The sequence below is a fragment of the Bactrocera neohumeralis genome, chromosome 5 (genome assembly GCF_024586455.1).
Source record: "Bactrocera neohumeralis isolate Rockhampton chromosome 5, APGP_CSIRO_Bneo_wtdbg2-racon-allhic-juicebox.fasta_v2, whole genome shotgun sequence".
Taxonomy (NCBI): Eukaryota; Metazoa; Arthropoda; class Insecta; order Diptera; family Tephritidae; genus Bactrocera; species Bactrocera neohumeralis.
This window is the reverse complement of record NC_065922.1, coordinates 71,048,805-71,066,903: the sequence shown is the minus strand read 5'-3', so window position 1 is coordinate 71,066,903 and position 18,099 is coordinate 71,048,805. Positions and strand designations below refer to the sequence as shown.

Genomic DNA, 18,099 nt, shown 5'->3' with positions numbered 1-18,099 from the left:
GATTTTTTGAATTTAATTTGTATGTATTTGTATTTTTTCGATTTTTTCCAAATTTTATTTTTATAATTTGTTAAATGCAATATTATTTTTTTAATATTTAAAAATTTTAATTTATTTTTAATTTTGCTGATACATTTTTTTAATTTAAAGATATTACGTTTTTAAATTTATGTTTTATCTGTTATATTTTCTATTTTTTTTTTCAAATTTTATTTTTACAATTTGTTAAATATAATATTAAATTGTATTTTTTCATCATTTAATTATTTTGTTTATTTTTTTAAACTTGCTGATACATTTGTTTAATATAAAGATTTAACTATTTTTTTAAATTTATTTTTTATTTGTTATATTATATAAAATAATATTTTTAAATTGTTATTCATATTTTTCTGTTTTAAATTCTCTTTTCTCCGTGTTTGAACTATTATTTTTATAATTTTGTATAGATATACATTATAATTTTAAGAAATTTATTTATTTTAATTTTTTTCTTTTTTTATGTGTGATATAATTTTTAATATAACAACAAATGCCTTTGTTTTATTTTCGTATAATCTTTAAATTCTTTTACATAACTTTTTTTCTAATTTTTTGATTCGATAAGATTTTTTTCTAATATATTTTCCTTAAGTTTATTTTCGTATTTTGATTTTGTTTATTTCATTTTTGTTTTATTTTTTTATTTTTTAATCTTTTTTATTTTTATTTTTTGATTATTTTTTTGGTTTTTTTTAATTATTCTTATTTTTTTTTTGTAATTTTTTTTTAAATGTTTTTAATTTTGTATGTAATTTTTAATATACAAGTTTGTTACTAATTTTAAAAAATATTTGTATAAAATATATTATTTTAAACATTTCGACTCTTTTTTTCTTTCTCATACAGTTCCGCGTACAATTCAATGATACGCTCACCTCCACCTTTGAATATCCCTCTGAGGCATCGCTAATCATTGACGATTCCTACAGCAATGATGCGCTGATAGGCGCCTATGAGAACCTATCATTAAATGACACAACGGATTCTTCACCAGCGCGACACCATCATGTAGCCGTTGATGAGATTATACAACTGCCAACGCCGGCGAATACCTCATCACCCGCCAATAATGCCAGCAGCGCAACAAATACGCCAACGAAAAATATACTGGGGAATTTGCCATTAGGTAAGTGATTCAAAGTTCAATGTCTAATTGCTGTACACTTGTCATTAACCATTACACAACTAATAATATTAATAACATACATACAAAGAAAAAAAGGAAAACACGAAAAATTGTTCATCACATTTGTTGGCTTTTCATATGCAACAATCATTTACATATGTTTGTTGTTAAATGTTTCTTTTTTTTTTGTTTTTTGAATTTTGCCTTATACAATTCTACATTTCTATGTTATTGTTTGTTTGTTTGATAATATTATATATGAAAATGTCTCTCTTTAGTTTGTTTGTATCGTCTTTGTTCAACTAAATTTCTTCTTCACATATATTTCTATTTGTTGTTATCATTTCTATTATTCTAATTGTTAAGCTGTCTTAATAAGTGTCTGTAGTAACTCTCTACATTTTTGTTTGCATTCTTACCATGGTCTTAGTCTCGTTTGCTGCTCTTTTGCATACATAAATTGAATTTCTATGTTTTCTAACAACTTTTTTTACAATAATTTGTGTTTTTTATCGAGTAAGGACAACTTAATTTTCCTAAAATACAGTTACAATCTTACCAACTTTTCTATCAGCTTTCGGTTTTACCCCTATTTTTTGTATGTTTTCTTACTCTTCTAACCTAAAATTACTTTTTTGCACTTGTGTACCCCTAGTAACACTACAACAACACTACTAAAATTAAAATTTTTTTAAAATTTTGACATTTTTATTATATAAAAATAAACAATACTTTTGAAATTACGCCGCAACACAACAAACAATTGGCGACGAATACGTTAAACACAGTTGAATATAGCAAAACAACAACATAAAATTAATTAATAAAACGTAAATTCACAAAAAATTAATTATAATACCTAAAATCAAAAACGCCCTTAAAAATTTCAAATATAAAAAAATTTAATATGTAAAAACTTGCCGTCAGTGTGCCCCAATTTCGGTTAATTTTGTAAGCATCGAATAAAACTTGCACGCAAAACTTTACGTTTTCAGCAACACTATTTCTTTACTCTCTCTCTCTCTCTCTTCAGTTTCAGCCACTTCTGTTACAGTTGACAATAATACGCTCAATACTGCCGAGTTACCGCCTTGTCTGCTCGATTGTTTCGACGAGCTCAAACAGTGTAGATTTAGCAAGAAAAAACAGATTTTGAAAATACTAACAACACCATTTCGTAAAATTTTGAAAATTTTAAGGTTGGTGGTATTACCAAAAGTCCCCTTTCTTGTATACAACCTGTTTTGAGTGTTTCCATGAAATGAAAATTTTTTCCAAACACAATTTCCGCTGTCCAAAATCGTTCATATTTTTGCTAGTTGAAAATATCATTCATTCTATTTCATGAAAAGTGTTTTCAGGTCATCTTTGTAAAAAAATTATTGGCAGCTCACAATCCTATGCAGTTCGAGTGCTGGTAATTTAAATTTTTTGAGGTTATAATTGGGGAAAACTTTTAAAATTTCACTCGAGAATATTTTTTCTAAACGAAATTTTTATAATGATTATTCCTCTACGCCCGTGCGCTTTCTCTTCCATAATCGCAACTCGGTAAATAGTCCGTTCATATCCTAGATGCAATATTTTTTTTTGTAAAAGCAGTTCCTCTTCGAGTTTAGGACGCAACAATCGTTCGGAGATGACTTAAGACTTTTGGGACTCTGCTTTCAGAAGCTTCCAAATATACCACTCTAATAAGGAAAAAGCCAAAAATGCAGTTACTATGTTGTTCCGATATCTGAGAAAACGAGTAATATTTAGCCCAATCGTGATTCTTCGTTGATCTCATTTAGCAAGTATTCCGGTTTTGACTATCAAGGTTTTGCGTTTCCGAATTTCATACATGCTGCGTTCGCGCATACCCGCATAAAGCTTGACATAAATAACCACACTGTGATTCCGATGTCAGATTATTGCTAATAGCGAATATTATTCTACTCAATCGTGGCGCTTTGTTGATTTTACTCAGCTGAAGCTCCAACTTCGACAATCTGAGTTTTGAGAATCCAATTTCAGTCACCTCTGGATACCTTACATATAATTAACTAAGTGGTATATTAGAATGATATCTCATCTTTAGTCAAACACGTCCTTGTGTCAAGGAAGGTTTTTTGTCGTCGTGATATGATTTTTCAGCCAAAGCGTTAAGGATCCTAGACCGCTTAATTATAGCATAATATACATAGATCTTAGCGTAAATCTCTCTTACATATTCTTCTAAGCCCTATTTTAGGTGATCCTTTCATTGTTAGTGTATACAAAAACACAATTCAAGCATATATCATAGTGTCCCAATAACTATAAATTGAAATTGGCAAATATTTCGCGCCTTAGTACAAACTGATTCCGCCAAAACTTTTTACACACCCACTCTAAGCGCACTTTTTTCGAATTTATTTTCAAAATCAGTATACTTTTCTTTCCGAATATCCCCACAAATGCATTTATCTCTTTTCAAAATTTACATAACTGTTCGATTTCATAAGCCAATGAATAGAAAATCGCTCAATACCACAGCCAGTTCTCTCATATTTGCAAAGAAAACAATAGAAAATAGAACAAACAAAAAATGCACACAATTTTTGCAGATTACCCAATTTTAGACAAGGGTATAATGTCACAACAACAACAGGAGCAGCAGCAACAGCAACAGCAACCGCCTCAACAACAACTGGAGCAGTCGCTGACACTAAAAGAGGCGCAAAATGCCGTGAGCGCTGCAGCAGCAGCAGCGCTTTTATCCGCAGAGCCACTGCAATCCAATTCGGCGGAGAAGACTCTTTTATTGCAACCACAGCGCGAAATAGCATGCAACGCCTCACAACAACCAACGCCGTCGCCGCCGCGCGCCGAAAATTCCGACAAGCACGCCGAACCAGTCCAAACTTGCGCAGCTGCGGCACGCTTGCCGCCACAGCCGTCGACGTTGCCACAACGGCCCACCGACTTGCCGTTGCCAATGCTACTGACGACACTGCCGCAGCAGAAAAGCAAACCGGCACAGTCACAGCAGCGGCCAGTAGCGCAACAGAAACCGCCACTGCCAGTGAAGCGTTTCGAGGGATACGCAATAATGCGGCAGCCCACACACGCAGCGCCGACGGCAACAAAGGAGGTGGCATCGCCTGCGAGTGCGTTGCCACAATTTAAGTTGGAGGCGGAAATGGAGCAGCAAAAAGACATAAAAACGTTGACGGAAGCAATAAAGAAGAACGAAGAGCAGCAAACAACAGCAGCCGGCTCGAGCAAACGGGAAATACGTAAACAACATGCCAGCGGAAATTGGCAACGTCAGCCAGCAGTGGCTGGAGAGCAAGAGGAGCAGAAAGCGCAGCAGAAAATGGAGCAGCCAAAGGCGATAGAAACTCGTAAATTAGCAATAGGCGCAGAGGAGTCACCTATTGCGTTCGATAAGCGTGGCGTCACGCAACCGGGTCTTTTGCGCGATTTTCAACTGGCAAGTGCAACTGCTTGCGAAATTAATTGCAAAAATGTTACTTCTACCGTCTTAAAACGTAATAACACAGCTGCCAACGGCGGCGTCACACGCCACAACACTAACAATTTAGCGTTTGCCAACAAACCAAACATTACAACAACGACCACGAAAAAGCCTATAAGCAAATATACCATGTTCCACACATTATTCGAAACATCGCCCACAGAGGAAGCAGCCGCCAACACTTCCGCCCAACGGCCACGCAAAACGCCCGCGGTGCTCAATAAACCTCAGTATGCGCGCTTTTTACAAATCGAACGCGCTGCGGCAACAGCGCCTGCCGCTGGGCAAGCCATATTGCGCACGCGCAGCAATGAGTTCCGTTGTGGCGGCGGTGTCAACCCCAAGCAGCGCGGCGGCAGTCCCGCATCCAGCCAACTCGTAGCACCTTCTGCAACGCAGCAACAACGCAGCGCTTCATTTTCTTTTGGTAACAATGCTGGTGGTGAACGCGCTGAGTGCGCCACCGCAAATGTGTGTCCGTCCCCTACGCCCGCTAATGTAGTTATCACAAATAGCAAGCCCAGTGCTGCCACTGCAGTAAATAAGTGTAAAAAAGAAATACTAAAAAGTATCGGTAATAGTTTGAACGGTACCTCGACCGACGATGAGTGCTTCGAGGATGCGATAGACTATTTCTATCCCATACCCACAATCACGCTAGCCGAGGCTAGTTGCTATGAAAATACCAATAGTGCGCAAGCAAATAGTATGCAACACACAGAGAGCCAAAACAATACCACAACAACAGCAACAATAACTACAACAACTAATAACCAAGACAGCGCAAGCTCCGTTGCGCTGCCGTCCACGTTGCACACGCGCACAGTTTGCACCAACACCAAAAACAAGAACAACACAACTATTACTACAACTACTATCGCACCTACAACTCTAACACCAACAATAACAACACTAATAAGCAATACTTGCACCCAAACCACACTTAACGAACAACCAATTATTAGCAACCAATCTACTAATACTAGTCTCACTTCTTCTTCTTCGCACACTTCAACTTCTTCAACCACTTTCTATTCTTATTCATCATTTTCCGCAGCGAATTGCACGCGCCACAATAGTTTTGCAGCTGCCAACATAAATTATAAAACTGCTGGCAATACTCAACACAGTACTGCCAAGTATTTGCGTCCAGCACCATTTAAGGCCAACCAAAACCTGTGCAACAACAATGCTAGCGCTAACGCATCCAAAACGCGCGTCAACTATAATTCTGCCAATGCCAACTTGCCGCCGTCACCAGCGGCATCGGGCGCACTTAGCTCACCATTCTCCCTGCCAGTTGCTTCTACCACTTTGCTGCGTTCGCGCATACCCGGCAACACCCTGTACTATGTTTGAGTTCGTGCGTGTGCGCCCAACTGTCTGTCAGCCTGTCAGCCTGCTTTGTAAATTGTTTACTCGTGAAAAATAATGTGTAAAGTCTTTATGTTTTCTTCCTTTTCAGTTTTCTTGATTTCATTTAATTTTTGCTATATAATTTCCATGCGCTTTGGTGTAGAAAGCTTGTGGGTAATATTTATCGACTTGGTAGATATCGATTGCGAAATATTGTGCTAAAGTAGTTATTAGAATTAACGGTTCATTTATCTTGATATCTTTTAAGTAAGATTTCGAATATTTTTTTCAAATATTTTGGAGTAAACATTAGATTTTCTATTTTTACTCCCAGTGTTGGGATTGAATTTTTAATTTCTAATTCGAATTTTGTGAACAAAAATGTAATTTTCAGACAAAACTATATTTTGAATTAAAAAAAATTAAATTAAATCAAATTTAAAAATCGGAATTAACAATTGATATTTTTTTAAATCAAATTTTTACATTAAAAAATTTAAAATTTAATTTTCAGAACAAAGATTTATTTAAATTTTCAAAATTTTTGGTTTAAAATTTGATTTTCAAAAACATTATCAATTTATAGTTCCGATTTTTAAAAATAGAATTTTTTTTGAAAATTGATTTTGTTTTGAAAACAAAATTTTTATCACAAAATTGGAATTAAAAATTTAATATTTAATCCCAAAACTTATAATTAATTTTAAAATTTTTTAATTTAAAAGTTTGAGTTTTTTGAATTTCAAAAAAAAAATTCAGTTCATGATTCCTATTTAAAAATTGATTTTTTTTTTGAAAATTTAAAATTGATTTAATATTTAACCCCAAAATATTGGATTAAAAATTAGATTTTCAAAAAATATCAAATTTTTAATTAAAAAAGTTATTAAAAATTAAATTTTCATAAAATATTAAATTTTTAAAAAAGAAAATCAATTTTTAATTGAAAAATGTTAACTTTTTTATATAATATTTATTCCAAGACTTTGGTGTTAAAAAATTTGAGTAACAAGTAAAAAAATAATTGTCAAATTAATATCTGGAAAGAACAAGGTTAAAAAAGGAAGTTTTACATATTTCTACCTGAAACACTATATGTAAATCAAAGCAATTTAATATAAATTAGACAAAAAGTGTTAAAGTATTTGATTATAATTTAATAAAAAATTTTATTTAATTTTCAAACAAAATTGGTGATTAAAATTTTTTTAAATTTTTTAACGTTGTCCCTAAACTTGATAACGAATATTTTTAAGTAATGAAATATTTTTTTTGAATTTCTCATTTAAAATAAAAATTTTTATGAAAAAATATTTTTTTTTTATTTTAAAATATTAAATTAAAGTTTTTAAACCGATTTTTAGGATCTTAACTAATTTTTTAACGTTGTCCCTAAACTTGATAACGAATATTTTTAGGTAATGAAATATTTTTTTTTAATTTTAAAATATTAAATTAATTTTAAAATATTAAATTAAAATAAAAATTTTTAAAGCGATTTTTAGAATTATAATTTTTTTTTCAATCCGGTATATGGGATGAAAAATTTAAAAGTAGAATAAAACTAATTATTTCAAATGTTAATTTAATAATTTTTTAATGCATTACTCTCGGGCCCATGCGACCCTGTGTCATTAATAACGGGTTTAAGAAGCTTTTATACCGTTTTAACTAAATTTCAACAACATTTCTATTCAAATTTGTTTTTTTTTCGCTTTAATTTTTTTTACATCAATCGATATCTACTCAAGAGCTTTCTCTGCTTTAAGAGGTTTTCGGTAACAACATATGTATGTATGTATATTTTCATATTTCTACAATATTCCCCATAATCTTTATAAAAATGTTTTTCAATCATGGTGAAAGGCTATAAAAATTATAACTCCATTTCATACCATATTCCCGAGATTTGTCTGAAACATCGTGGGCTTGGAAGCATACAATCTCCACACCATACTGTAACATAACGTGCTTGGAAAATAAAACTCTAATAGACTGTATTGTGCTTTAATACATAAATAACTCAGCTAATAATAAAATGCAGATAATATATAATATATATTTTTACTAAAAAGAAGAAATTATATGTACATATATACATATATGTGTATATATTTTTTTTTATTTTTTAACTAAAATTATTTTTTATTAAAATCATTAAATTATAAAAATATAAAAATATTTCAGTAACTGTCAGAGCGTATAAAAATATCACAATTTTTTATGTAAACTGACAAAATCCAGTTATATGTAATGTATATTATCTATCCTTTACGTGAAGGACATTAGATATTCTTTAAAAAAATTTGGATCGCAACATTCTCAACCTAGGGCAACCCACTCATTATAGAAGTACATATGTATACAATACTTGTGTATATTATTTGTGTAGTTTCGCTAAAATTTGTTGTTGTTGTCTTGCTTAAAAAACTGTAAAAAAACTCGTCTACACTTTGCCTTTCAACTGTAAATAAATCGTTTGGCGGTATTACCAACTGCAATCAAAAATACTCCAAAAACATGCATACTTAAAGGCGCTGTACCTGCTAAACAAGCATATATTATGTACATACACACACACGTGCACAATCATTCACTAGTTTTTGTTGTTGTTTTTCTTTGATGAAGTTTTTAAATGCATACTAAAAAATTTGTTTTTAATTTGTTATAAAAGCATACCCGATTTGTTATATAAGCAAAAATATTTTTTTCCTAAATTTCTAAAATATTGTTTGCTGTTAAAAAGTCACGATTTTGAGCACAGACATTCATACTGAATATAAACCGATTTAATTTAAGAAATAATGTTGCCAGTTTAGTTCAGTAAGGTATTTATTCCTTAAAAATCATAACTTTTTGGAATTAATATTACAAAAATTTTGTTAATAATTGATTAATAATCATGAATTTATTTTTTTTTACTTTTTTTATATATCTTTTATTTTTTCTTTTTAAATTCATAATTTTTTTCTGGTTTTTATTTTAATATTTTGGTATATTATTTTATTTTTAAATATTAAAATTAAAGTTTAAAATTTTAAATTTTATCAATTCTTTTTTAAAAGCTGCAATTTTTTTTATATCTTTTATTTTATTTTTTCTTTTTAATGTAATCATTTTTTTTTTTGGTTTTTATTTTTAATATTTTATATTTTTATGTATATATATTTTTTTAATTTTTGTTATTATTTTATTATGCTTTTTTTATTTTTTTATTAAATTTAGCACATTTTTTAAATTTAATTTTGGTATTATTCTGAACTTATTTTATTTTTAAATATTAAAATCAAACTTTAAAGTTTTAAATTTTATCAATTTATTTTTAAAGGCTGCTTTTTTTATTATTGTAATTTTTTTAAATTTAAAAATATTTAAAATTGAGTATAAAAAATATCTAACGCTTAAAATAAGTGTTTATAATTTATTTTATGTTTGATTAATTTTTTATTATTATTTTTAATATTTTTTTATTTTTTCCTTATTTTATAAGTATTGTGTTATTTTTTTTTTAATAACAATTTAACAAATAAATTTTCATATTTACATTTCTTGAGGAGAAGGATATTAAAATAATAAAGTTTCGCGCTTTTTGTTATTTACGTTTATTTTGTAAAATGAAAAAATGTTTCAAATTTACGTTTTTTATGTATAAATTATTTAACTTCTGTAGGAAAAAATTTAAATTCTTAAACTTAATTCAGAATTTTTTAAAATTAATTTTTTAAACTTAGTTCTGCATTTTTTAGCTTAATTTTTTATTACATTTTTTAAACTTTGTTCTGGTTTTTTTTTAATTAGCTTTTTACTATATTTTTACAAATTTTTTTGTAATAATTTAACTAAAAAATTTGAAGAACAATTTTAATATTAAGATAATAAAAGTTCTATTTTTTTATTTTTTATGCTTTATACAATTAGAAAGTTTTTAAAATTTAATATAAAAAATCTTAACTATAAACATATTTTTTTATTATTATTTATTTTTTTATTACTTCTTTAAATTAATTTTTTTTAAATCATAATTTAACTTTTATAAATAATTTTATAATTCATTATGGTAATTAAAACAATTTTCATTTTTTATACTTAATTTTTTTTTAATTAATTTTTTCTTACTTTTTTAATTCTAATTTTTTTAATAATAATTAACTTTTGTAAAAAATTGTGTTATAGGAGAAATATAAATTTGAATTTAATTTTTTTTATTTAATTTTCTTTTTTTATTTAATAATTCTTTTTTTATTTAATTTATTATTATTTGTTTACTTTTTATTATTATTCATTTCTATTTATTTGTTTAATTTTTTTTATATAATTTAGATTTGAATTTAAATTAATTTTTTGTTAATTTTTTATTCTAATTTTTTTGTAGTAAATATGTAACTTTTGTAAATAATTGTGTTATTGGAGAAATATAAAATTAAATATAATTCTGATTTTTTTTTTATTTAATTAATTATTTGTTTACTTTTTATTATTATACACTCTTATTTATTTATAATTTTTTTTTATTTTTTATTTATTTAAATTTTTTAAATAATTTTTTGTAGAATTAAGATTTGATTTTAAATTAGTTTATTGTTTTTTATTCCTTTTTTTTTAAAGTAATTAACTTGCATAAATTGTGTTTATGGAGAAATATAAATTTAAATATAATTCTAAATCTTTTTAATTGTTTTTTTTTATTATTTTATTTATTTATTTTTTTATTTTATTATGCATTTTTATTTATTTAATTTATATATATAATTTAGATTTGATTTTTAATTTCTTTAAATTTCGAAAAAAAAATATTATGAAAGATATTACTTTTTTGCTTTTAATATCGTGCCAATTTTATTTTTTGCCACATTCTACATCAGAATTATGAATTTGATTGAATTTCGCTTGAAATTGTGATTTTTATGCCTACAGTATACAGCATTTTCATACCCTACTCCTTTATTGCTCTAATTCAAAACCTAATCAAACATTTTTCTCACTCTTTATGAATCTTTTGCAGATGTAAATTAAATAATTAAATAAAAATTAACGAAATAATATTTATAATGCGTTTGTATAAGTGTGCCTAAACTGAAAAAGCGCGTTGAATGAAAACGATAAATATTAAATGTCGAAAAATAAACAAAAAACATTTATTTGAACAAAGTAACGTATACAAAATAATACACAAATTTTACGAAACTCCGTAAATGCCAAAAAAAAATCAATTTTTACAACAATAAACGCTAATACTACCAAAGCTATTTAAATTGTCCGCCTGCCCGTACGTACGCCCGTTCGAAAGTCTGCTACTCGTACAACCAAACCAACAACATGACCACCAACAGCACCGTTACTTTGCTAACTACCTAATACTAAACGCTAACTATAAGTACTCGACAGTAAATCTGCTCAAAACTGCTAACAACCACCTAAAATTATAATATTACTTGAAACTGCCAAAAATGTTTTTATATACTACTAAAAATACATAAAAAAAATAATTCAAAAAATACAAAAAAATAACGCGTATAATTGCAATTATGCGTCGCTATAACTTACGTTTAATTAATGCTAATGCTTTACAAAATCATACACACGCGTCAACAACCAACAAAGCAACCTGCAACAAGCTATGAATTAAAAAAATATATAAGCAACACACACAATTCGCAATGTTTTCAACGGTAAATAAACAGCTGTTCAATAAACGCACACAACACCTTAAACGTGGCGTAAGCACGTTTACGCGTTCACGTTATGTGCGGAAGCGCAATGAGTAACCGATCGAAGTACGTGAAATGCCAACTACTATTCCACTTTTTTGCTTAACCTCGAATTCGAAACGCAAAAATGTGCGCAATAAGTAGTGAATGTTGAGCTACTGTCATAAAAAAATAGAAAATAAAAAATAAAAAAATAACTTTTATAACTAAAATATGAAACTACGAATTGTGTGTACGTGTGTTGGGCCAGTTTTGAAAATTCTGTTTGAGTTGAGGTAACTAACCGGTTTATATTTAACAATTACTCATTAGCAAGCAAATTACTATCTATTACTAACAAAAATGCAAGTTTTCGTCTTCAACACTTTATTAACAAATTAAAAATGTATATTTGTAATGTGTCACTAATACTAATTCATTTGCATGCTTATTTGTATGTATGTCTTGTAATCACGAACTTCCATTGTATTGCATGCCATTTATAGATTTTTGTAGAAATTGTAAAAATCACTTAGCAACTCTAGTTTCAACGTGTTACTTTGCTAGGTAGCTGAAAATACTTGAACTACGAATGATAGATTTCAACGTCGAAAGTCTTCTAAGTTCTATTTTTTTCTTAGAAAAAAGATAGTGTACTTTATTATATCAGCAGAACCCGATAAACTACACTATTATTGAACACATAATTGATATTTGTTATATTTTTTGTTTAAGGATTTTTGGTAATACCACGAATAATATGAAGCTAAAACAGACTAGCTGTTTTTTTTTTAATTTTCTCAGCAAAAATAGCACCATGTTTTGGAAAGTTTGCTTGATATGCGCTTAAAAGTATCGGGAATACATTTTTTTCGGACATACTTTTAGAAATAATATTTGGTATAACATTTTTGGACTGTTGTTGATGAACAGCTTCTTTCTTTTAACTTTTTTTAGGAATTACATTTCTCTGATTTATAGTGACATTAAATTAAAAAAAAAAATTAATTAAATTTAAGACAATATTTTTTTTATTTTTGCTACATTTTTTCATTAATATATGTTTTTATTAATTAATTTATTTTTATTTAATTAGTTCTTAATTTTTAATTATTGTTATTTTTATTTTTCTTTTTTTTTAAATGGTTATTATTTAATAAATAACTTTTTTTAACTTTTTATTATTATATTTTTATTATTCTCTGTTCATTCATTTATTTAAAAAATTTATTAATTTTAAGACTTTTAAATTAGTATTTTTGCCAAATTTTTTTATTTATATACATACATATGTATGTTTTTATTAATTTATTTAATTATTATTTCTTATTTTTTTAAATCATACTTATTGTATATTTAATTATTTGTTTTTCATTTCTATGTTTTATTTTTAATTATTATTTAAATAAATACATTTTTATTATTTTTATTTATTTTTTTTTTACACTTTCAAAAAAATTTCTATTTTGTGGGAAATTCGTTTTCATTTATTTTATTTATTTTTTTTTTTAAATTTGTTTTAATGTTTTTTTTTTAATTTTTTTGTTCCTTTATTTTTTTTTTAATTCTTTTGTTCTTTTTTTTAAGTTTTTTGTTCGTTTATTTTTTTTAATAAATAAATTTTTATTATTATTTTTTTTTTTTTTGATTATTATTATTCTAATAAACTTTTTTGTTTGTTTATTTTTTATTATATATTTTATTTCGTTTTTTATTATTTAGTAAAAAGATGTTATTTTTAATTATTTATTTAATTTCTATACTACTTTTAAATTTATTATTATTAAATTTATTTATTTTGAAATAAAAAAAAAATATTTTTTATTTTTATTAATTTAATTTCTATGGGCCGATAGCCCATGATGCTAGTGCTGCGTATTTTCTTAAGTTTGTAAAATAATTGTATTATTATGTAAGCTTTTATAAAATAAAAAAAAAAAAAAAAAAAAATATTTTTCTTTTACATTAAAAGTGAAATAAAACTTCTTAAACGCAAATTATTATTCTAAGCCAGCTTACGTTAACGTAATGAGCTTACTTTGTTATCGACTTATCGACTTCCCCCTTCTTAATCGTTAATTGATATCTCTGATAGCAAAGAGCTGTGTACACAGAAACACGTGTTTTGGTATTGCTCAATTTGAAACAGTTTTTATTTCAATTGATTAGTTATTTCTTGTAAAGTATAAAGTAAAAGAAGTAAAGTTGCAAAAGTTTTATAATGGCATGAATAATGCGATTCCGGCGTTTAGTTTAAGTGTGAACAGATTTAAATTATTTCCATTGGTCGAATGAGAACCAATGTGACTGCTGCATTTGCAAAATAAGAACGGCAATGACCGAGTTAAATCAATTTAAGTGAACACAGCTTCAAAAACCAAAACATGTAAACATTTTATTATTTTTATGACGTATTTATATGTGTTGAATTGTTATTTCTAAAAAAGCTGCCATTAATCAACATGACCATATTTTATATGCGTTCAATTTCTGGAAAAAAATTAATCAAAACCAAAACAGACGAGTAGAAAGTATTTAGCTGTAGGCCGAAAAACCGCAGCTGTTTAACATGTGGTAGATTTTTCATATGTACTTTGCTTGACTGGTGGTTGGTGATCTTTACTATTTTATCATTTAGTGTAGTAGTAGAAACTATAATAATGAAAAAGTATAAGCTATTTTCATTTTCTAATGCATGCAGACAGCACCGAATGGTGAATGGCTTTTATAATATTAACTATAAAAACATCTTGCAAACAAATCCAACAACAATAAAAGTGTCAACAAGTCCTCACACATGCTACATGCCATACGAACGCACTGTGACATGCAACAACATTTTTATAAGCAACAGCCAAATTCCTTTGCATTTAAGTGTCACAATTTAACCTTACCATCACTTATATTTATTAAAGTATTTTATATAATTTATTATTTTTTAATACGACAAATATATATATTTCACCATTATTTTTACTAATTACAAATATTTCATTTTCTCTTTCTCCCCATCCACCCACTTGGTGTTTATACATAGGTTCAGCACCACTTGGTTTTTATACGCCTGTGAAAGCGCCCATCGAGAGTCTCTTTCAACTGGGCGTAACGCGTGCACCTAACGGTAATGGTCATCACGCCTTTAATAACACCTCCACGCCGACAACGAATGGCGGCACCACCGTCAACAATATAGCTACACATAATGGACAGAGTAATGGCGTTTCGAACAGCAATGGTGGCGCTGATGACACCGAGGAGTCGGAGAGTTTGCAGTATATAAAACCAGCGAACGATGATCTCACCATTGCGTACAGCGAGGGCGCGCAGAAGACAGATTTATTGTATTGAGTGAGCGCAAAGTAGCAAGCATGAGATTGCAAGGTGCCAGCTGCAACGAGTGGAGCAGGCGAAAAGGGTTTTGAAATTACTGATAATACTGGATATTTGGCAAGCAAATGTCGGTGTCGAACTGTTTGTAGGTCCTGACTGGCTGACTGGCAGCGCATATTCCGCCGAAGCGTTGCGCTTTTCGGAATTGTTTAACATTTGCGTAGCAGTTAATGTCTGCACTAGTTTATAAGTCGTTTAGGCGTGCATTCTTCTTTAGTTGTATGTAAATTTCATTATAATTATAATTTTTTCGTTTCTCTCTCTCTCGCTTATTTACTTTACTAATTTAGTTATATAAATGCATTTCACAATGAATACATTCTAATGCACTTTTTATGTGTGTCAAATTAATGCAATGCAAATTTTTTGTCTGTTATATAAATATAGTAAAAACAAATACAAAAATGAAATGAAAATGTAATGCAATCATATAAAATAAATATTAATATGAAAAGTCTGTTTAGCATACAGAAATTTTTGCAACATAATTATACTAGATTAACTTTCATATATGTATGTAGCATTAGAGCGTAGCGAAAACAGTGTAGTAGTGATAAAATATACACAGAAACAAGATAATTAAAAATCAAAATAATAATAATAATGTCAAAAAAATATTAGCTCACAATGTCAGAAATGTGAATACTGCATTATCCCGTTTACATTAAAACAAAATTTAAACATATTTTTTTTGTCGGAAAGTTGAGCATAAACCAATATCTGCGTATATTAATATTTACAATTTGCTATTTTTTTGTAATATGAACTTTTTTAATTTTTTTTTTACTTAAAAATATATAAAATATTAAATTCAACAAAGTCAAAATATCAACAAAACAAATTAGAAACATACACAGTTCTTGTTTACATATAAAACTTAAAAAATATACATAAATATCAAAACTTGCATTTAAATAAACTCAAAAACGAGCTTCAATAAAAATTCAATTAAAGAAAACGTTAAATTGAAGCGCATAATTGAGTAAAAAAATAAATTTAAAAAGTGTTGTTGATCTACAAGCTGAACTGATTGATGATCGCAACTCTAACCAAATGCGTTACATCTGCTAAATACAAAAATAAAAAAAACACTTGTCAAATTTATGTAGTTTCGAAAAAATCGAAAATGCTTTAAAGAAAAATTAAAGAAAAGCGCGCGCTCTAATGCCGATTTGCATACATGCATACATACATATATTAATTTTTTGTATTATGTATTTTACTTATAATACCTTATATTAAATAATATTATATTATATATACATATACATTGCATACCATTTACTATATACGATTATTAATTATATTATTACTGATTTACATGCATACATACATACATATTAAATATATACAATACCACATACCGTACATTTTTAGATATAAGCGATTTAAAATACAACAACGTGCAGTTGATAAATAAAAAAACAAAAGCGTAATGTTACACAAACAAAGAAAATTATACATGAAAATAAATAAAAGCTTAAAAGGCATTTAAATTTAAAATAAAGTACAAAAGTTGTTTTTATTGCTTATGGATTGGGACAGAAAGTAAGTATTAATTTAAAATATATTTTACAAAATTTTTCCTTTCTTCAGATTTATAAAAAGACTTCAAAAAACATAAATAAAAAATGTAAAAATATAATTATTAAGAAATGTAAAAAAAATATAAAAAAGAAAATTGTTAAAAAAAAATTAAAAAAGACAATATTAAAAAAATTATTTAAAAAAATGTCTATAGAAAATCATTTTAAAAGAATATTTAAAAAAATACAAAAAAGAACTATTATAAAAAAATACCTATAGAAAATGAATTAAAATATATTAATTAAAAAGTTTTTATTTAAAAAATAAGTATTTTATTAAAAAAGTTAAATTATTTAAAAATCTAGTGAATTTTTCATTAAAGTACCAATTTTGTTAAAATTTCACGAAATCTCGATTTTCCATGTACACAATGCAGCAGCAAGTGACTGCAATGTTATTACATTCTCTGGTACCAGAAATTGTTGCAGTGGCTGCAGAATGTTATTCATTAGCATTCTCTGCTAATGTTATTCTTTAGCATTCACTGCTAATGTTATTAACTAACATTCAGTGCTAATGTTATTCTTTAGCATTCTCTGCTATGTTATTAACTAACATTTTCTGCTAATGTTATTCCTTAACATTCTCTGGCTATAGCAGGGCATGTTAATGGAAATGTTAATAACATGGCAGCCACCTGCTGCTGCGTTATGGGCGCCTGGTGTTTTCTGTTAATTTTTAATTTTGCAAAAATGCACGAATCGGCGATGCGCGGTATGGCGCTAATGCAAATTAGCATTTTAGTTTGTGTATATGGGAAAATCGTTATTTCAAGGTAATTTTAGCAAAATCGCTACTTTAAAGAAAAATTATGTAAATTTTAACTATTTTTAATAAAAACTTTTTTATAAAATTTTTTTATAAAATATTTTTAAATTTACTTTTTTCAATAAAAATTTTTAATAAAAACTTTTTCAATAAATAAATTCCTACTTATGTACTTACCTTAAATTTGAACTATTTTTAATAAAATATTTTTTTATAAAATTTCTTTTATAAAAATATTTTTAAATTTACTTTTTTTCAATAAAAATTTTTTAATAAAAACTTTTTCAATAAATAAATTCCTACTTATGTACTTACCTTAAATTTGATCTATTTTTAATAAAATATTTTTTTATAAAATTTCTTTTATAAAAATATTTTTAAATTTACTTTTTTTCAATAAAAATTTTTTTAAAAAAATTTTTTCAATAAATAAATTCCTACTTACCTTAAATTTTAACTATTTTTAAAAAAATATTTTATAAAAATATTTTTAAATTTTCTTTTATTTTCAATAAATTTTTTTAAATTACCTTTTTCTGAAAAAAATTTTATAAAGAAAAATTTTATAAAAAAAATTTATAAAAAAATTTTATAAAAAAATTTCACAAAAAATATTTTTTTTTTAATTTTATGAAAAATAA

The 18,099-nt window shown here is 26.9% G+C and overlaps 2 protein-coding genes across 4 annotated transcripts in view; both read left to right on the top strand.

Moving 5' to 3' along the window:
- The window catches only part of LOC126760352 (serine-rich adhesin for platelets), a 95,813-nt gene extending 83,882 nt beyond the window's left edge, over positions 1-11,931 (top strand). The window contains exons 4-6 of one of the 3 annotated variants that reach the window (XM_050475933.1): positions 889-1,168; positions 3,757-5,097; positions 11,029-11,931. In XM_050475933.1, the coding sequence (XP_050331890.1) occupies positions 889-1,168; positions 3,757-5,097; positions 11,029-11,039 (1,632 nt within the window). In that variant the 3' untranslated portion in view covers positions 11,040-11,931. Of the gene's footprint in view, positions 1-888; positions 1,169-3,756; positions 5,098-5,727; positions 6,077-11,028 lie in introns of all 3 variants that reach the window. The other 2 variants (XM_050475934.1, XM_050475935.1) reach the window with 2 other exon arrangements.
- LOC126760353 (uncharacterized) lies at positions 6,023-16,610 on the top strand. The gene is made up of 2 exons (XM_050475937.1): positions 6,023-6,105; positions 14,751-16,610. The coding sequence occupies exons 1-2, from the start codon at positions 6,102-6,104 to the stop codon at positions 15,059-15,061; spliced, it is 315 nt and encodes a 104-aa protein (XP_050331894.1). The 5' UTR covers positions 6,023-6,101; the 3' UTR covers positions 15,062-16,610.
- The last annotated feature ends 1,489 nt before the right edge of the window (positions 16,611-18,099 follow it).